Consider the following 21,969-nt stretch of genomic DNA (forward strand, 5'->3'; position numbering starts at 1 on the left):
GAATTCCTTTTTTTTTTGGTTTTTCGAGACAGGATTTGTCTGTATAGCCCTGGCTGTCCTGGAACTCACTTTGTAGACCAGGCGGGCCTCGAACTCAGAAATCTGCCTGCCTCAGCCTCCCCACGTGTTGGGATTAAAGGCGTTCGCCACCATGCCCGGCCTTCAGTGTGTTTCTTAAGAACAAAGGTATTCTTAGATGGGCTGGAGAGATGGCTCAGCCGTTAAAGGCTAAGCTCACATATAGTTACAAAGTGCAGAAAAGTTAACATTAAATTAAAACAATACTTTTATCAACATAAACTCTCTACTCCAATTCTGCCAACTGGTTCAACAGTGTTTTTGTTGTAGTCCTCTCCCTTGTGAATCAAAAGGAAGCCTTTTTTCAATATTAAACATTCAGATCCTTTGAGCTCATCTACCACATCTCCTCACTGGATGCTTGCTACACAGGCTACTCTAGGTGGCTGGAGTTGCTCTGACTGTAACTCATTCCGGATTTGGTCAGTGCTCTACTGCTCTTTGTCCCCTCCAATATACTCAGTAACCATTCCTGACTTCGTCTTGCAGTGCTGCCATTCTAAATCAGTCAAAGCCTGCAGATGCTTCAATACAGAAAATGAATTAAGAACTACCAGAGGTGCAACAAATAATAAACCTCACCTCAGGATTGTAAAAAAGGACAGGGAAGACGGACACACACGGGGACACACACACACACACGGACACACGCACACACACACACAGAGTTTTGTTTGTTGTTGCTAGAGACTGAATCCATTTTATGTGCACATGTAAGCATTCTCTACAAGCCCAGACCAGAGACAATGTAACAGTAAAACTGTGTAAGGTGTTGACCCATCCTTTATGAAGTTTGTTTTTCTTTATTAATAGCAAAAGCCATGAGCTCAAATTTTTTTTATATAAATTGTAGTAAGAGACCCCTTCAAAACTAAAGGAACACTGTATAAATGGGAGGTGACAGAAAGAACATAGAAGCAAAGGACAGGGAAACGTGCAGCAGAAAGATCTTCTGGACATGACATAACCATTACCAAGCTCACTGCTGCTGTGGGTACCACCTAAGACCTGCACAGACTGCGCTGCCATCAACATTTCAGCATGGATATGAAGGGGCCTAAAAGGCTCCACCCCTCCCTGTGGGTCTACTGTCAGCTAACAGATGCTGGGGGAGAAGGCTGTCATCTTCTTCAGTGGTGTACCCACAGTCAAGCCACCCATGCTCTAGAAAAGAACTTCTATCCATGGTCATGTAAGCAACTCTAAGCACACACAGTGAGTCACACATAAAACCGACCATGAGGACAAGACAGTGATTTGCAAGACAGAGACAAGAAGGAGGATCTCAGTAGGCTAGGGAGGAGGTGGGCGATGGGAACAGCAGGAAAAACTACTAAAATTCATTGTACACGTAGGACATGGTTAAGGATAGGAATAGAAAAAATACTTATATTCATTCTGCCTTAATAACCACTGAGAATTATTTTCTGATGCAAGGAATTACTCTCTTAAAGTGACTTACAATCGTTTTCAAAGACAAGTCTTTCGTAATAATGTTTGAAAACAATCTTCTACTTATATTTTTATAAATGATTCTTCACTTGCGATTTCAGTATAGACTATTAATTACATACTGTGATATCTTTTAGTTATTCATTTATAAGCAAGCTGGCCTCAAACTTTTAGGCTCTTGGAATCCTTTTGCCTCAGCCTCCCAAGTAGCTGAGACTTGGTGAATGCTACTGCAGTGGCTCTGGGCTTTGTAACAGATATCTGGTAAGCAAGTTGACTGTGACAGAATGAACAAAGTAATGAAAAGTAATTCCAAACCAGAAAAGAAGTAACTCACTTCCTTCCCTACTCAAAGCAAACAACTCAGAAGGAGTTCTTCAACTCAGTGCTTTCCAAATTTCAACACCAAGCACTATTTTAAAATGAGAAAAGCCAGCTGGTAGTGGTACACACCTTTAATCCCAGCACTCAGGAGGCAGAGGCAGTAGATCTTCATGAGTTCGAGGCCAGCCTGGTCTACATAGTATATTCCAGAACAGCCAAGACTACACAGAGAAACTCTGCCCTGAATGAATGAACGAATGAATGAATAAATAAATACGAAGAAAAAAACCAGTAATTGACTAAACTTTAGCCAGATAAGAGAAAAATCAATACTAACCTCTTTACTTGGAGAAAATTCAAGAAGAAGGTTACATAACATGGAAGATGCTACTACTAGGATTTCATCAGGTGCATTTTGTAAAACCTACAGAATAAAAAGGATGATGTCATTAACTTTGAAATGCTAAAGATGAGGTCATATATGACTAAGCAAAACCCTAAACAATTATCTTACAACTTGAGTTCTCATACTGGACAGTATATGTAGGAAAAATACTACAATTCAGAAGCTGACTTATGCTGTCAAGCTAACAGAATTTTAATAAAATAGGGCTGGGAGGGGTATAGTGTAATTGGTAGAGTGCTTATCTAGCAAGTATGAGGCCCTGGGATGAATCCCAGAACAAAAACTATATATTTATGCATATATGTGTGTGTGTGTGTGTATATATATATATATATATATATATATATATATATATATATATATATATATGAATTTTACCTGAACAGAAAAATTTAAAACACAAAAATTGCCGGGCAGTAGTGGTGCATGCCTTTAATCCCAGCACTCGGGAGACAGAGGCAGGAGGATTTTTGAGTTCGAGGCCAGCCTGGTTTACAGAGTGAGTTCCAGGACAGCCAGGGCTACACAGAGAAACTCTGCCTCAAAAAACAAAAAACAAAAACAAACAAACAAAAAAACAGAAAAAAAAAACCACAAAAAATTTTATTAAAATTAAATGGCTATTATCATGTGTCTAGTTAACCAACAGATTAAAATGTGGAAAAGCAAATGAGAAAAATTATTAGATATATAAGCAGCTTCTCAGCTATGAGAAATCAAAATGAGTATGAATATCTGCATGTGATATCACATTTTGAATGTCTGACCAAGTTGTGGTTTGAGATCCGAACCCACACACAGCCGCGAGTGCAAAGCTTTTTGTCTCTCATCAAATGTCTGCCCCAGGAAAAGCAGACAGAAATCACCTTGCTCTATCCTTGATGTGCACGATACAGAGATTTTTGAGCTGAGCAACCAGAGAAAAAGGTCCAGACACAAAAGAAGTTATTTTGGGAAACAGAAAACAGTTAAAAGGTCTTGGATGGGTTATAAATAAATCAAGATCAAGCTATCATCAAAGCAAAAGAAAACAGAGCAACCGAAAGGAAAAAGTGGGAACTGTAAAGGTTACATTAACTGAGTAGAGCCTTCCACAGATGCCAGCCTTGGTTCCTCTGGTTCTAGGTGAGAGACTGTGAATCTGAAACAGACTTGTCGACTGAACTGATTCACCCCTGAGGCGATGTGTTACTGGGGTGGAAAGGCACTAGGATTGTGGCTGGAGGAGGCAAACAACCTTTCTGAGGCTGAGGGCTCACGGTAAGTTTCAGGAAACAAAAATCACAGCAGGAAAAGAGTCATGTTCATAGTATGCCGTATATCCAATAGATGAAATAAGGCGACAGAAACTCAGAGACCAGTGCAGTCACAGGCTGAGGAAGAAGGTCCCCAGCAAAGGAGAAACTGAACAAACATTTTGTCCTGATGACCCTCACAAGGCTGGAGCTCCACACTAAACACCAATCACATACCCAGCACTGTTGTACCAGCCAGGGAAGTAGCTCTAGGGTTCACACTGTTTCTTAAACAACGACTACCATCTTATTTCAAGACCTCAAAGAACAAACCACATGCTCAGCCGTGAGATACACGTTCACATAGGAACCAATCAGCGTGTTATTTCCAAGGCCTGCAGCACTGATCCAACTCCACCTTTAAAGACAATCAACAACAACAACAACCACCCACAATAACAAGCTCACTGCCCAAAGCAAGCTGGCCTTCAACTCATGATCCTCCTGCCTCTGCCTTCCAGGAACCAAGGTTTCAGACATGCATTACCCAGCTTCCACATGGCTATCTGTCCACTGGTCTGTCTCCCTCACTCCATCCTTCTACGGTGGTCATGAAGGCACCCTTGCTATTTCCTATGTCGCCTTTCTGCTCACAGAAAGAAATCCTTCTGCTATTATCTTTGAAGTCTAATTCACATCTATCCTGTTTGATGTTTCTCTTATTTCTGTCACACTGACAGATGTCCCTATTCCAACATAAAGTTTAAGCAAGGCTAGGATCACTATAGTAAAAGATTTTGCAAGGCCAATGATCCTGGAGGCTTTGCTTACTGAGTATTCAAATACAAACAACAACAACAACAACAATCAAAATAAATTTTAAAAAACTACTGAGCAAATGAAATATATACAGATGCTTAAGAGATTTAAAAAAAAAGAAAAAAGGTTAAAGACCAAGTTGATGTGGTTCTGAATGAGAGCTATAACATTATTAGCAACAACTAATTGGAAACAACTCTTTATAATCAATTCAGATTTATTTGCCTTGAATTCCTTCCTCCTAGCATGGGAGACCCAAAAGCAGAGTTAATGGCACAAATTTTAGTTTATATTTATAAACATCCAATTCGTTTCCTTTTCATAACCCAAAGGCTACAAGGAAACCCTCTAGATTTAAGTTTAAAGAGTAATAATAAACATACAGAAGGCCAAACGAGTACCAGGAGCTCAAGCTAATAAAGATGCCTGGTCTGGGGCTTCCCTCTCACACACGAAACTCTGATGCTCAGAGAGCCATATTCTCAGAGTCTGCAGCTGCTCAGACCGTATGACTCAAGAGAAGCATCAAAGTGTTCTGTCAGCTGGATCCCTAAACCTGGGTGCCCAGCTCTCACGGGCTCTGTGCCGACTGCTGCGACTTTCTCACCTTCATTAAAGGTTTCCACACCGCATGATCCTGGAAACTGGTTCGAAGCTGTTGTACAGATCTGGATAAACTGTGCAAACATCTATAAAGAATGATCAAAATTAGCTTCCCAAGAAGCCAAAGCTCACATTTCAAATCAATTGCTTGGCTTTTCACTAGTACGAACTATACTTCAAGCATGGCTATCAACACTAAGTCAGCTACAGCCAGACACCTCACGGGCATTGGAGGCTAGGTTCTGTTAGGTAACATTACACACTGCATGGATTCACCTGAGCATACGTTCCAGGAACATCTGCATCCTGTGCTTAGTGAAGGACCGGAAAGGAAACAGGCTAAACACAGAGCAAGGGAGTTTTTTATTCAGACCACGTAAAGCTCATACCTGACAGCAGCTAACCGCACCTTGACACTAGACTCAGACAAGCCAGTCACAATTCGGTCCATCATATTTTCAGTCTCAATGATCTGGAGAAAAAGGTTAATGCTGCATAAATAACAACACGAAGGTGACAAACTTCACTGCTTGTAAATGCAAGTATGTTAATGTCCATTAAGAGTTTCATGGTTTTAGCAAAAGATTTTACCTCCCGACAATCACTTTGCAGTGGGACAGGCAGCTCGCCAGAAAGATGGGGCAAGCACTCACTAAGGATGAGTCAGGATGAATGACAGGCAAAATTGTGTTTCTTTATTATTAAGGTATTTAAAACAAGATTTAAAAGGCCTAAGTACTATAGAGGTGTGCATGAACCATCTGGGCTGCGGGGATGTAGGTAAAATATGAGTCATTTCCTGTAAGAATGATAACGAGTCATAGTCCACACTGCCCTCATCACGTGAATGAAATCTGCAGGTTCTGACACAGCCACCCTGTACCTCCACTTTACCAAGCAAATTTAAGCTAAGCTAAATATTTACAAGTACCCTTGCTGTCCTTCACCACAGCACCAGGCCCTGGTTCACGAAATCATAACAATCATTAAGCTTTGCTTCTTATGTTTAAAGTAAGAAACCCTGAAATTCATCTTCATTAGGTCATACACTGATGAATGACCAGTGTGCAGAGGAAGTTAAACTTGCATGAGCCTATGGAAAAACAGATTCTTCCTACTAAAGTGTTAGTGCAATCATAAACACATTAATACCATCAGTGTCTATCTGTTGAGTTCATGTATGTGCCAGTTGTCGTGCTAAGCATTTTGTGTTCTCTGGTTTTCTGACCCTTCCTTTATCTCTTCATGCTAGGAAATTGAGGATTCTGAATAACACAGAGTTCTCTGACTGCAGAGTCCATGTGCTTAGCAACACTTATAATCCTGCTCTGGTCAATAGTTCTGAACATAAACGATCCATCATCAGGGGGAGCCATTGCTCTCGCCTGGAATGCACAGACCTAGACCCTGAGGAAACTGTTGGCAGTCCTATGTCTAGGACACACCAATTGGATCAGATTCTTGTATAGACAGGAACCTACATTTTTTTGTTTTTAAAAAAAGGTGAGTGCAGTGTAGTCAAAGCTGAAGCCTGAGACTACAAACTAGATTGAAATGAGAAGATTCAGAAACTGGGCTTCAGAACAGGTGGGGAGACATCTCAGGACGTCCCTGAGTCATTTCAAATTACCAGTGACCAGTAAAGAGATCTCTGCCATCAGGAGCAGAGAACATGAGGCAGAGATGGATCAGTGCACTGGTCTTCTACAGGACTCAAGGTTTGATTCCCAGCACCTGCCCAGCAGCTCACAACCATCTTTAACTCCAGTCTAGAGAAGTCAATGCCCTTTTCTGGCCTCAACAGGCACTACACACAGGTGGTGCTGCCAGATATATAGGCAAACCACTCATACACATGAACGGCCTTGGGCCAGTGAGAAGGCTCAGAGGATAACAGTATTTGCCACTGTGTCTAAGAACTTGAAATCAAGCACCTAGACATACATGATGGGGAGAACCAGCTTCTGCAGGCTGTGCTCTCACACACATACACGTAACACACATACACATACATGAAATACAAACATACACATAATACACATGCACACAAACACACATAACATACAAGCACACACAATACACGTACATGTAACACGCATGCACATAAACACACATGTAATACTTGCACACATACATGTAACATGCAAGTACACCTAACTTACATACACAGGGAGGGAGGAGAGAGAGAGAGAGAGAGAGAGAGAGAGAGAGAGAGAGAAAGAAATAACCACACTTTAGGTATAGGTTAGGAAGGGCCATTTCATACTGTTTAAAACAATGTCCAAATAGCCCAAGAATATGTAACTGCAGTATAAGAATATGTATGTTCCTGTGTCAGACCAACCTTAGTCACATCCTTACCTTTCGGAACATCCATGTTCTGCTCCATTTGAACGTCTAGCCTCCCTCGTGCCTTCCTTCTTAGGCTAGCTACTCTAACTCTACATTTTGGCAATATGGATGCCTGCTGGCTTCTCAGCAGGCTTTCATCACTGGCACCCCCAGCCCTGTACTCACCTGCAGGAGATGCCCATCTCTTGTAGTACCTATCTCCCATTTCAAATTTTTTCTAGATCCATCAAATCCCAGTTCCTCTGCACTCAGTTCTACATTACAGAGGCTTTGCTTTTTCCCATGGGACATTACTTGACTTAGCCCACAATTATTTGTTTTTGAGTTAGGGTCTGCCTGTGTTGCTCTAGCTGGTCTCTAACTCAAACACAGGAGCCCAGTGATCCAGGCTGAGAGGTAGGGACAAACCTATGCAAGGCTCCATGCCCATTTCTTACTGAAGCCTATGCAAGGCTCCACGTCCACTTCTAACTGAAACTTCTCCATTCTGTCCCTTTTTTCTTTAACCTTGTTATGCCGAATACATCAAGTTGAGTACGTGAAGCTTAAATGCCTTCTACCATGACTCTCAGACCACTTCCCCATTTCTTTCTCGTATGTTTACAGTGACTTCATCAGGAGTTGTGTGTGTAGGAGAACAAGACACAGAAGTACTTTCTAACAAAACACTAGCGGCTCTCACTTCAGGTACTTGGAAGCTAGCATGGGCAAGACCTGAAAGTGACTTATGGATCAAGTTTACTGGCCACATTTAGTCAAAGAAGTAACCCTGTGAAGTGACAGGATAGTGTAACAGTCATGTGACACCTAATAAAGGTGATCTCACTGTAACACCAGGTCGTCAGTACCTCAGCAGTGAAGGGGCTTGCTACCAAGTCTGACAACCTGAGTTTGACTCCTAAAACCCACACTGGAAAAAACTGACTTCCAAAAGTTATCCTCTAACCTCCACACATGTACCAGGGCACCTACATACACACACAGCAGTTGTGTAAATACTCCTCACAAACAGATAAATGTAAAAATAAAGAAATGTTTAAAACTGCTTAGCCTATGAAAGTTCGAATTCCACAGAAGCGATGGGCTGGAGAATTCTGAAAGCATCCCATGGCTCCACATCAAGGTACGACCTCCTTCCCAATGCTATTAAGGCCAACAATCAAACAGCCCGCAGGGAGAGGGAATGACCAAAATAAAATAGTGGAAGAGTGGATAGTCAAGCTCGTGGGAGAGGGTGTACAGTACAGTATCACGTACTGGTCTGCTATAGAATCGTGGGCAATCCATTTTGCCTCTCTGAGACTTCAGCAAAATGAGGAGACACCGAGACCATTCCAAGTTATCAATGGGAAACAGCAACTGGTCTCTCTGGACAAGACTGCTATGCTGTTCAGAAGCAATATAGAAAGCAAGGTAAGCAGAAGAAAAAACAGAAACTGACTTAGACCTAGAGATGCACACATCAAACCAGGACAGGTAATTAATCCAGTTCCCACCTGCATTCCTGGCCTCATTTATTCAGCAAATATGGGTGTCTAGTAGTGAACATGGTTTAAAATTCAAGAAAACAGTAGTGATGGAGAGATTCTTCCCTTTCATCAAGCTGGGTGCTGAACAACTACCATTCACTGTGGTGCTATGGCATTTGTATCTACAGATGCAAATGCATCTAAAAGAATGACAGAATCATGGGGTTAAGGGGAACAGAATGAGACAAACATGAATAAAAGGCAGGTAGGACCCATAACCATTCTGAATAATGGGGGTTTTGCTATGATCATAATTGGGGAGTGACCACCAAAGACTGTCCTAGACAATGTCTAAGCTCCGGGAGAATGAAGAAGAGAGGACAGCACCCAGCAGTGTAACCGTGGACTGCAGCCTCACACTTCACTCCGAAGGCTTTTACAGTTATCTTAGAAGCCTTCCCTCTGGGCACAAACTGACCTTTCTAGGACATTATAGGTGTAGACTTGTACAGGGAATTGTTATAAAGCAGACCCTTGCCAGCGTTCTAGGAAGCTCAAAGTTGAGAATTTGATTCATCTTTTTCATCAGGATTACCAGTCAATAAAAGGGTAAAAATGATACAAAATCAGAATATGAACATGTAATTCCAGACCAAAAAGGCATCCAGAAAGGTCATGTGAACAACATGATCTAACCTGAAGCCATGTATGCAGGGGTAAAGGGGACATTCGGTGAGTACCGTGATCAAAATGAGGATAAAAATATGATTCCAAGGCTTTAAGGAAAGGGTTAGAAATCTGAACAACACATTTCCAGGTCAACAGTGAAGGAGTTAGAGGTAACTTAACTCATGATAGTCTCATGGAGTGCCACACTGCTTTATAGCTCTGGGGTTGGAAAGGCAAAAGCAATAAACCATGTTGTCTATTGTACCCCTTAAAGAACCCAGTACCATGCTCCAAAGCTTTGAAAGGGACCAAGTCATAGCATCTAGAATTTTGGGTCCTTTGAGGATGTAACAGTAATGTCAAGTAGAACTGGAAACTGCTCTGGCCTATAGGTCTTGTTGGAGAGTCTATAAAAGAGACTCTGCTACAGATGCCACATCCAACAGCAGAGGTACTGGTTTCAGGCTGTCTTTCTGGTGGAAGTAGTCAATTTTTTCTTCTAGGTACTGAGACTGTAAAACTAACTACAGAATTAAATGCCAGCATCCGACACTGATGATGGTTTAGGTCAATGGACCAACTGCTGCATTGGTGCCTATAGTCAGTGTCTGCATACTGTTGCATTTGCATTGTTGCAATTCTTCCAGGAATGGAATTGGATCTAGTAGGACAGGATGGGAGATTCCTGTAACCAGGACAAAGACCTGTGGACATGAAAGAGAGACGGTAAAAGTACAGAACCAAATAACACCAAGATGGTTCACTGCACAGACACCATTGTCAACAACCCAGTGATGACCTGTAGATACAAGAGAAACTTTTAGTCCTCATTAATAAACTCCAGTAGACTCATAATCCAGCTAGGGCCAGAGTATAAGCCATTTCCTGAGAGCTTATAGAGAGCTAGAAGGATCAGGAATAAATCACTAAAGAAACAAAGGAAAGCAAAATACTCAGATTCAACTCTTCCTTGGCAAGACGCATGATGAAACGTTCTTCAGAGACCAAAAAACAAAAAGGCAAGAGAAAACAAAACAAAACAATCTTCAGTTTTAACTTTGACCTGTTTTAAACAAGTCAAGCAAACTATACATAAAGCAAACTTCATGGATTCCTGGTGATATTAGTGAACTTTTGCAAGCAATTTAATGTGGGTGGGTTTGGAGCCAAATGGGTAGATGGTAAAGTGGTCATTGTCGTAACATCAATCCTGTCATTTGTGGTAATGTTTGCTGCAATCAGGCAAGTACAACTTAATTCCAAACGAGTTTGTGAGAAAGGTTTCCAGAAGTTCTGGGAAGTGTTCTAAAGACAACAAAACTGGCCACTAGCGGTACAGAGAGCTAGAGCCAAACTGAAAGTCAGAGGGCGTGGCATCAAGGATCTATGGAGACAAATGACTGCATCCAAGAAGTCTAGTTAAGCAGGAGGAAGGAAGCAGACAAGCAGTGAGTGGCTGAAGGGTAACAGGGAGGACCTGTCACAGAGAAGGGACCTAGTGGGCATGGACTGCACTTTTTCAGTGTTGAGATAACAATGCACACTGACTTAAGCTCTAACCCTCACTGAGATGAGCACTGTGAATGTAAGTTCTTATGGTTGTCAATGAAAGGCTGACTATTGTAATGGTGCAGGAGAGAGAGGGGTAGTCAGCAAGGGGGGAGGATACAGACATTGACCTCTAGCTTCCACACAAGCAAGCATGAACTTATGCACCTGCTCACATACAACACACACACACACACACACACACACACACACACACACACACGGCTCTAATATATTCTATACTTTGAAGAAATGTGAGGTCTCTCTTGGCTAAACTTCTGTCTTATGTCCAAACAACGACAAAAATATATAAACATTATGATGTCAGAAATGTCACGTATGAAAAAAAAAAATCAACACATCTCTAAAAAGTATCACTAGAGAAATTCCATTTTTAAGTTCAGTAATTAGCTTGTATCAGCACAGACCATAAGCAGCCACCAAATTATACTCTAGTTTAACAAATAAATAGAACTATTATATAGCACCATTCAAAAAGCAATAAATGTTCTTCTGCCTCTTCCTGTTTACTGCTCCAGGGGTGTGAACTGTGCTCTGTCGCAGGAACTGTTCAATATAAAAAGCTAATTCTGTATATGCATAGCTATACACCTCACAGTCTTTATGAAGGTCCAGATACACAATTTACAGAGCAAATACAAGCCTAACGCCTATAATGATCCAGGCACTGCCCTGTGTAGCTTACATTTGAATAACACCATAGCTTGACAAAGCAGTGCCGATTCAAAGATGAAAGGATCTCACAAGTTACCTCATGTTTAAACCTATTCCATAAGAAACCTGTCCACAAAATCAAATGCTGAAATAGCACCTCTAGCTGGGGATGTGTTCAGTGGTGGACTGGCTTTCCTAGCATGTACGTGCCGGGTTTGATCCCAGAACCTCAAAAGAATAAAAATAAACAAATTATTTAAAAGAAACATGCCAAGGATTGAGCTAGTATCTGAATATAATATAATCACATTTAGATGGAGCCCTTAGAAAAACTTTTAAAATGGATGCAGAAGAACCAGATATGAAGATTTCCTACGTTATAGGGCCAAACGTGTGAAACAACTATTTCCATGTGTGGAGGGCAAAGTGTTTCAACAAAAGTTCTTCATAAAGGGCTTTTGCAAACTCCTTCATCACAGGTCTTCGCAATTACAACCACACTGTGGGCTCTTGCTATGTGGCCTTCATTCAATATGTAATCCTCCTGCCCACACCTCCCAAGCACTGACTAGCTTGCATCGCCATGTTCTGCTACAGTCATTCTTATTCTGCATGTATTAATTAATTAATCATGGCAAACCTGGTTTTCAGTGTCAACAAGTCTTTCCAGACACTTACAAAACTCTAGGATGACTATACAGCAATTTATTCTCATCTGTTTTAAACTTATAAACAAATCTTTTCTTTACTACTAGCCACATGGGTGATCTATTGTGAACGATAAACACAACACAAATGAATAAATGCATCTCAAAATCTACCTAGTACCATAACCAGAGAAAACTTACATATGTTCTCAACTTGCTGCTCTGCCATCAGTTAGCACATATAATGTAATTCTATAGCAAGTTCCCCGATTTAGACTAACGACACACTCTTCTTACCAGTTTACATCATCCTTTGGCTATACTAGAGGTATGCAATTGTACCTAAGCAATATACTGGTTAGGAGGAGGGCATTGGCTTTGGAGAGATTGGGACAGAATTTAGACACAAGATGTATTTATTAGCTGCCACCTTGATCAAATGGATTCCTTCCAGACTGGTAACAGTTATTGGTAACAGGCTGGTGTGAGGTTTAAGAGAAACAACATACTGAAGTTTACCACAGCGTCCAGCAAATAGTGAGCTCTCAACCAACAGTTGCTCTAGTTACATGGAATTCAGTTCCAAAATACACCGTATCTGGATGTGTTTGAGCTGTATGATTGTCAATCCTCTAACATGATGATTATTGTTTGCTTTTCTCTTGGATTTTACACAAGTAATATTCTACCCAATCTACAGAATCCAGCAGTTTACATCATAAATAAAAGCCACAGTTATATCATTTGCCCAAGGTCCTTCTCAAATATGGGAATTAACTTGTAAGGAATACCTAGTGACATCATACTGTTAACGACTTTGTGCAGGAAGGCAAACAACTCCCCCCATGGCCTTTTACAGACCAAAAGCATAAGTTATCGTTTTCCACCAATCTGTTTATGGCAGTGGCTCCAACCTTGCCAATGCTGCAAACCCTTAATACAGTTCCTCATGTGTGGTGACCCCAACCATAAAATGATTCTGCTTGCTACTTCATAACTGTAATTTTGCTACTATTATAAATTATAATATAAATATCTGTTTTCTGATGGTCACAGGTGGCCCCTGTGAAACGATTGTACAATTCCCAAAGGGTTGAACCCCCACAGGCTGAGAACCACTGGTTTATGGTGGGTGTTTGTTTGTCATTGTTGTTTTGTAATACTGTGCTGTGTCAGCACAGAACGATAGCTTCTCTGTGCAAAGGCCAGACAGGTCAGTAAGTCCTTTAACCATAGAGAATAGTGCTTCTACCTCACTGTGCAACATGCCCTGGGAGATCAGGACAAATGGGCAGAGTTGGATCAGGAAAGAGCCATGTAGGCATAGGTTTGAAATGAATTTACTCGTCTCATGTCCTATCAGAGGAAAAATATTTCTGTCAAAAAGCATTTCCCCTCATTTAAAAAGGCAGAAGTCATTCTTATGGCAAGCAAGTGCTGCACAGGTGACAGGTGTGTACGGCAGCACAGGTGGCAGGATATGTACCGCTGCACAGGTGACAGTGTGTACCGCGGCACAGGTGACAGGTGTGTATGGCAGCACAGGTGACAGGTTTGTACCGCTGCACAGGTGACAGGTGTGTACTGCTGACCACAGTGTGAGCATTTAACAGTGGAGAAGGGTGGAATGGCAGCCCTGACTGTCCACAAACTCTATCTAAAGTCCTTACTTACTTCATAGCCAGACAAAATACTAGTGAAAAAATTCCAACTAAGTCACTCATTTGCTTTACAAATATAATCAAAGACCATATTTTAGCCCTGTCTTTTAACTAAATTATAAAGAACTTATAACTACGTATCAAAAACTGAATGAAAATACTTAACTCCATGTCTCCATTTAATAACACTCTGAGGTAAATCTTTTGCTTTCTTCTGTAAGTATGTCTACTGTGTATACAGCAGTATGACACGCATTCAGTGTGCTGAAGGTCAAGGGTCGCACCCTTGTGGCCATGGAACAAAACCTGTTTTTCTCTTTTTAGAAATACTTACCATCTTGAATAAATGTCACGGGGCTCATTTAGAATTCTTTGGAAAGTCAGCTTTAAGAAGGTAACTTACAATTTAGTCACCAATTAAGGAATTATAAACTCTGAGCTTGCTGTATTTATAGGAAAGCCAAGTTCTACAAGATGCTGTGTCTGTGGTGCCTTGGAAACCCTTGAAATGTTCAGGTCTTTGCTTCAATACACAGGTAAGGAAGACTCAGAAGTAATTCTTTACATCTGCCCGATGGAAGAGGCAAATACAGAACCTAGTGTGGTGGTGTGGTACTTTTGAAATAACCATTTAGAACTGTCACACCTTGTAAAACTATGAAAACAGAAACTCATGGGCATTTACACTCTTAACCAAAAGACCAAATAATGACAAAATCAAATCATAAACAAAGGATAGAACGTTTCATGGAGAATGGGTAACAAAATTTGAAGAAAGCACAAAATATGAAAACTGACTTCAAATGTCAACCTCCTATAAGATCTTATAGCACTAAAACCAGAGAGATGATGTGAATGTGTTGGGGATTCGCTTTCTAGGAATAGAGATTACTTGGAGCAATAGGATTAGTGTCAATCGTGGCTGGCAATACTTAGCTAACCATAAAGAACGTTTTAAAAGTCAGGATTTTAAAATGTATATTAAATTATTATAAAAACAAATGTGAAATGAGAGATTCATATAGAAAGAGTATGTTTCTAAAATATAAGAATTCTTTTTCTGAAGTGGACTTATCGACAATTTGGGCAGTTTACATTATGAAGTCACTTTCTTCATTATAAATCCATATTTACATCTCAAAATGCTGCTCATCTTTTCTTCAAACACACAAAAGACACATATGGTATTTATTTTTCTCTGATAAGGTAATTTAAAGTAAGCAAATGAGCGATGCCATTCACAGAGTGCTTATCCTGTGGTCAGTGTCGTTCTAAACATAAACACACACGCTGACTCTTCCTTGCTAGAAGGCACCGGAAGGAGAGTCTCGGTTTTCATTGTTTCCTCTTTTGTTCTCATTTTCTTCTGCCATGATTTATTCTGCTCCTATTTTTTTTAAAGTTCAATTTAAAAGTAAAAAGAAGCTAGTCCAATGGTGTCATCTACAGTCCGAGCCACTCACAAGGCTGAGGCTTAGACCAGGAGTGTCAGCTAGCCTGGACATAGACTCTTGTCACTTTAAAAAAAGAAATAGAATCCCAACCTTGATTGCTTTGCCTCAGGACTTGTAAAGTTAACTGAAAACTATTTCCTCTTCTTGAAAAGGGAAGTAAAAGGCATTTAGAAAGGAGTAAAAGTGACAACCCCAAAGCAATTAGATTTCAGTTTCATTCAGAACAACAGGTACACTCTAATATTTTCCAAATAATTCCTTGTGCCCCTGCCAAGTGCTGCCCAACCCTTTCTCTCCTCTTGCTTAGTAGGCTTTATAATGAAGGCTGAGGTTTTAAGTGCTCTTAGTCTACATGCCTGTCTCTCTCCTGAGCAACTACAACAGTAGTTCAATTAGTCAATGTATAACTGAAGACAGTACTGACCTTAAAAAAAAAAACAAAACAAAAAACAGACATTAAGTGGGAAAATACTTCAAGTAGGTGTAATATCACCTTAACAAACAGGTGGATTCTTCAGTCAGATTAATTTCCACAAACTACATATGTTTAGCTTAGAAAATGTATTCCATATTCATAATTGTAAATTCTATCAATTTGTGTAAATCACACACAGGGAAAGAAGAGAATCTTATATCCACTTTGCAGTGCTGAGGGTGGGTGCAGGGCCTTGGCATGCTAGCTCTGCACTACAGCCCGACACTACTTCTGCCTACACTTCTAACTGGAGTACAACAGACAAGACTATTTGGACATAAAGTATGTTCTCTCTGACCTATAAGCCAGGTTAGTAGACACTTAGAAATTAGGATTACCTGCTTCTTGAAAGCTGAGGATTATTTTTGTTTTTATTATGCTGTATCTAATGCAAACCCTTGCCTGTAAGGAGCAGACATCTGTTTCTCCCATTTAATGTTCTCTTCTCATACATAGAGGATTGCTGGAGAAGTTGGGATAGCGCCTTATCATGTCAGGTTGACATGTTACTTGATAACCAGTACAGAATAATGTAATTCTACAACACAGCTCATTCATCCATTTCTTTGATTATTCTGTTCACTGACCATTCACTCTTCAAATGTTTATCATCAACTGTGCAGAGTTGTAGATGCTAGGAATGCAGTAGTGGGCAACAAAGATGAACTCCTGCCCTCACGGAGCTTACATTCTAGTTCATCAAAGTACCGCCACCTGAAAGGCAAGTGCTCAGACATCAGAGGGAATATTCTGAAAGGCTCACCGAGTTAGCACCAGAAGGGACAGCGACTACAAGCAGTGCTTCATCAACCTTTTGAATGTTAACTTAGTTTTACCCAAAGCAAAGACAACATATTTACTGCAGTAATTTCCTTGCGGTTAATTTATTCTGAACCAGTGCCATTTTCCTCCAGTGGATATTTCCTAAATTTCTGAAACATTCCATTAGCTCCTTGAAGAGATTGCAATAGAGTAACAGGTGTTCAGTTCTTAATGTCCCTGATGATCAACAGGTATGAACTGAAGTGGCGGTCTTCATGTCTTCATTATAATAGAACTGGCTTCAAAACTACAGGACTGCTTGCTATTGCTGGCTCTGCATGGCTTAACCGTTCACTGGCAATTCCTGGATATGAAAGCTTATTGCTTTACATCTTGTCCTGCCCCATGAACTGAGCTTCAGCTTTCTAGCCAGCACTATCTACCATGTGGTATCATTAGAGATTGGACTTGCCCTTCACAGAGACCAGAGCTAACACCTCCTTGGTGTTACTGTCAATTTAGTTACAGCTAAAACACAATACTGAGCTCCCACTTCCTGCCCATGTCCTTATTCTCTCTAACATAATCCACTCAGAATCAGTGGTTACTGAGTTATCACAGGTAAGCTGAATTCTAAGCTGTAGTAGCAAGGTATAATACCATTAAGCTCATGAGCCCATACTGTCTTGGGCTTTTCTCTCTTCCTGAACCAGTCAATGGTAATACCTTCACTCTCACAATGAGAGCCTTGTTTTAACCTTTTATCCAGACACTACAAGCAGTTAAGAAATTAGCAAGTATGCCAGAACGATAAATGATGAGAAGCTAGGAATAAAAACACTGTCCAACTTTGTTGTGCACAGGAGAAAGGACGATCCAGTCATATGAAATGACACATCACCCTGAGTATTATTTCTGCATTTTTGTTTCTATACTTACTCAACAGTTTTTTGTTGGGGGAGGGAAGGGTTGGCACAAGGTCTCATATAACCCAGACTGGCCTCAAGATTGCTATGTACCCAAGAATGACCTTGAGATCCTGATTCTTCAGCTTCAAATCTCCCATGTGTTGGAATGACAGGTGAGCAAGTCCACACCCAACTCTTGTTCAACAGATATTTACTGAGTTCTTCTAAGTTGTAGGAACAGCTGGTTTTTATTGTTGTTTTTAATAAAAATACAGTGACATGATTCCAAAAAAGGATGGCAAATCTCTGACATGGAGATCATGCTTAGTCTTAACACTGAATTTTTTCTGACTCAAGAAATAACACAACAGACCTTTGGCCATCTTTCAAAGCAGGGGGGCTGGGGGAGGGAGAATTCTAGAAGAGAGATGGCTGCCATTTTCTTTACAACTGTGTTTACTTCTCACTGTGCCTGGTTTTCTCGTATTTATTCTTCTGCCTTTCCTTAGCTGGCCATAGTATGGCACTGTGATGAATATTATTTACTGAATTAGGTTCCTGTTTCCAATAGGAAAATCAGACCAATTGAACATTTCATCTTTATAGTTAAAACATGCAAAAAGTAAAAATAAAAATAAAATAAAAATTTGTTTTGAGGGGCCTGGCAAATTTCTTATCAAGATTATTCATACATACATCAGTACACTGAAACTCTATATTGACAAGGATAAGTGCTATATTAAAATATAATTACAGTGTACGTTAAGAATCTACACAAAAATACAATCAAATTACATAAGGCATAAGTATAAAAGAAAAAGAAATATTTCATGAGAAAAGTAAATTCCTTCTATCCAAATAATCATTTCAATGAAAAGAAAGGAATAGAAAGAAGTGTATTCAAGGAAGAGTTATCACTTTTTATACACTGAAAATAAGGGGTTTTTTTTTCCACTTCTAAGACAGATTGTCATATTTTTTTTTAAATTCCCACTTAACAATTTCTTCAGTGAGTTCTATGAACTGTAAATTACTCAGCAATTTCCTAGAATTAAGAACTTCCTAAAAATACTACATAATCCCATCACAGAAGAATAGCACAGTAACTTTTCTTTATCACACACATAAAAACTATAGTTTTTAAACAATTATAACTTATTCTTTATTTGTTATCTTTCTACAGAAATGGTCCACAGCCTTACCAGACATTTGTACACATTGTGAATACAGGTTTTAGTAGACTATTGATTAGATTGTTATGTTGCAAGTACTTCTAGAACACGGTATCATGTATTAAGTCATTAATTCCAAAACAATCATTTATTGACAAAAAAAAAAATACAAAGAAGTACAAATGAGTGTCCTACTCCCATGATGGACGGTCCATCTCTCTATTTCCTGTTAGGCTAGGGCATGGTCTTTGGGAGCTGTAAGAATATAGAAGATGCTCCTCCTGTTTCCTACTAACTCAATCATAAATTACACACTCCATGTCATCATTGATTTTGTCTACATGAGTTACCATCAAAACGTTGTCTCTTGTGATACACCACATGTCTAAGGTGAACAAAATATTTCAGTGTCAATATCCATAAACCATGGTTAGACACAGGTAATTCCATATCTCTAATGCTTGCTTTGAAGTAACAGTTCACAAGTGTAAATCACAGGTGTCAAAATGACATTTATAAGTCATGTCAAAAGCCTCCCACCAGCTGAGATACATGGGGCACTCAGCCTGCTGTTAGCTGTGCATTTTAAACTGGTTTTAAAACCAAAGCTGTTCACTCTAATCTTACTGCTGTTCCTTTGGTTTCTTCAAGGATGAGTCCTTTGCAATGTGTCTCATCCAACATACCTGAGGTTGGTTCCTTTATTTCTCTAACAAACCTAAAATTCTTCTCTGAATCATGGTAAGAGGGAATACTTTGTAATTTCTCTCACAATTCTCCTTAAAATACCAATACAGATGGAGTCAGTCAGTCAATCATCATGTTCAATTAAAAAAAAAGTTACTACAGCAACTCATGACAGAACATGTGATTCGGCTGGTTAATGTCTACAATCCCCTTGTGTGGACTCCATCAGACTGTAAGTTTTTGAGTGGTAAATTCTAGCCTTTTAGTTTGTTGGGGGAGCCAGGTTAGAACTTAACACTACACTGCACTTCTTGCCTAGAACTACTTCCATAAAGAACAGGAGTTCAGTGTCACACTAACATGGGGGGTGAGGTACCAGTGAGACATTTCAGAAGAACTGCAAAGTTCAGATGACCACTCACTAAACATAAAATCATCATTCCACAAAGATTTTATTCACATTAAACTTGCACAGTAGCAAAAAATAAAATAAAAATTTTAAATCAAAACATAAAACTAAGCCACAGTATTAAAGAACAATATACAATAGCGATTTGAATTTCTCAATGGCATTAGAAGGTATATCAATAAATAACATTTACAATTCTAGTGTTAGATCTTTCAAGGTATCTAAAGCTTCACAGTGCTAGAAATGATTTTTATCAGAACACATGCAAAAGTGTGCAACATAATGATTCATATTAATGACACAATCAGCAGGCCAGTTATGTATCATTCCAGCATGGCCATGCCACTCTATGTTCTAAAAACAAACAGCCCCCCAAATCCAGGTCCCATTCATTCTTCAATTATGCCTTTTGTCACTCTGCTTTATTATATTCAAACAGTCACTGTTAGTGCTCTTCACCACGACTTTCAGGTTGACGTCACTCCCTGCCTGCTGGCTGTCAGGACTGGGGGACGCCCCTCTCCCAGACTCACCTTCTTCCGGATGTCTTCATCATTTGCTCCAAGAGAGGCATAGAGCTTGAACGCAGCCTGGCGGAGCTCATGGGCATGTTTTAAGTCGTGATCAAGCTACAGGAAGTGGGGGAAAGAGAGATTCCAAGTTAGTCTATGTTATATTTTAATAAAATACAACATAATAATAAAAATAAAACATAAAAATTACTGAGTTTCAGGGCAAGTAGAAACTATTAGCACTGGTTCTGTCACTAAATGAATTTCCTAGTAACTTTTATCTCTGTTCACATTTGAGATCTTGCTGTGTCTATGTCAGTGTGACCTGAAATGAAATCTACTTCTGTCTGAAAGTGACTGTCATCACCTCTGCATGGATATGATTCTTAGAGTCCAGTGTTTCAGGTGGTAGTTGTCAGTGGCCCTGGTATTTGCTTCCATACTGGCTTCTTGAAAGACAGGCACAGAGAGAAGACAGTCTCCAACTGCAAGTTGGACAGACTGAATGCTATCATACCAATGTTTTCCTAATTTTGGCATTTAAAAAACTTTTAGAAAAACATTTTGTGAAAACCCTCAGCAATCAACACACCAGGATCACCACCACTATCTATTAGATGTATGTCCAGGATTTTTAAAGAAAATTATTGAAATAAATTATTGGCATGAAGCAATTACTGCTATCTTTAAATACATATAAATGGCTACATTAGCAATTCTATAAACCTGTTTTCCTAACACATTACCATAAAATTAAAATAAAAACATTTTCTCAGGACATTTAACTATGAATTGTAACTATACAAGAGGAATCAATAGCATTTTAAACTTAAAATCATAACATTGTATTCACCTTTTCCTAAAGGCCTATTTTGGGAAGGTGACCTCTTACCTTAGTTTGCAGCCATTGTTCAGAACACTTTGAAGCCCTCTTCTGAAACCTAAAGCCCTAGCTGAATCAGCTACAACCCAAGCAGTAACAGTGCTGTCACTAAGCACTGTAAGTTAGCTGCCACTGGCTATGAATTTGAGATAACAGAATGCTCCACAGGCACAAAGTATGCAGTATGCACGGGAGATGGTTCTGAGTACACTCTGTAGAGGAGCTCCATAGATGCTGATACCGATGGCTACTGAAGGGCTGAGTCCCAGGGCACAGAAGTCTTCAAGTCCTCACCCCATTCCAGCCATAACTTACACCACAGAACATAAATTTGGACTGATATCATGATAATCATCTACTTACTAACTTGAGAATTTCACTCTGTAGGTCTAATATCTAACTTTTGTAGCTAAAACATCTTTGGATACTCCAAGTTTTCAAAACAAATGTTCACTCATGCTTGTCACTTGGAGGTCATTTAAAAATTATTCCAGTTTTATGATGAAAGAAATTAAATGAAAAAAAAAAAATCTAACCATCAGAATAATCCCCCACACACAAGTGAAGTCCGATACAGGTGCCGACACTCAGAGCGTTTAGAAGCTCTGAGACCATCAGGACTCACCGTGTACTTTGTATTGGTGAGATATTTTATCAGTGAGCAAACACCCCAGGGGAACAGATACAGCAGCGTGCCCATACTGCTACTAGGGAGGAATGCTACCAAGGACAAGTAAACACAGAACTTTCCTTTTATTCTTGCTATCTT

The 21,969-nt window shown here is 39.8% G+C and overlaps 1 protein-coding gene across 3 annotated transcripts in view; it reads right to left on the reverse strand.

The window, feature by feature from the left end:
• Positions 1–21,969, reverse strand: part of Armc8 (armadillo repeat containing 8) — a 92,297-nt gene that overhangs the window by 22,124 nt on the left and 48,204 nt on the right. For 2 of the 3 annotated variants that reach the window (XM_021206609.1, XM_021206610.2), the window contains 4 exons: positions 20,339–20,434; positions 5,307–5,389; positions 4,922–5,003; positions 2,192–2,278 (listed from right to left, as the gene is read on the reverse strand). In XM_021206609.1, coding sequence (XP_021062268.1) covers positions 2,192–2,278; positions 4,922–5,003; positions 5,307–5,389; positions 20,339–20,434 — 348 coding nt within the window. The remainder of the gene's footprint in view (positions 1–2,191; positions 2,279–4,921; positions 5,004–5,306; positions 5,390–20,338; positions 20,435–21,969) is intronic. The other variant, XM_029543001.1, reaches the window with a different exon arrangement.

This window comes from Mus pahari, chromosome 10 (genome assembly GCF_900095145.1).
Source record: "Mus pahari chromosome 10, PAHARI_EIJ_v1.1, whole genome shotgun sequence".
NCBI lineage: Eukaryota > Metazoa > Chordata > Mammalia > Rodentia > Muridae > Mus > Mus pahari.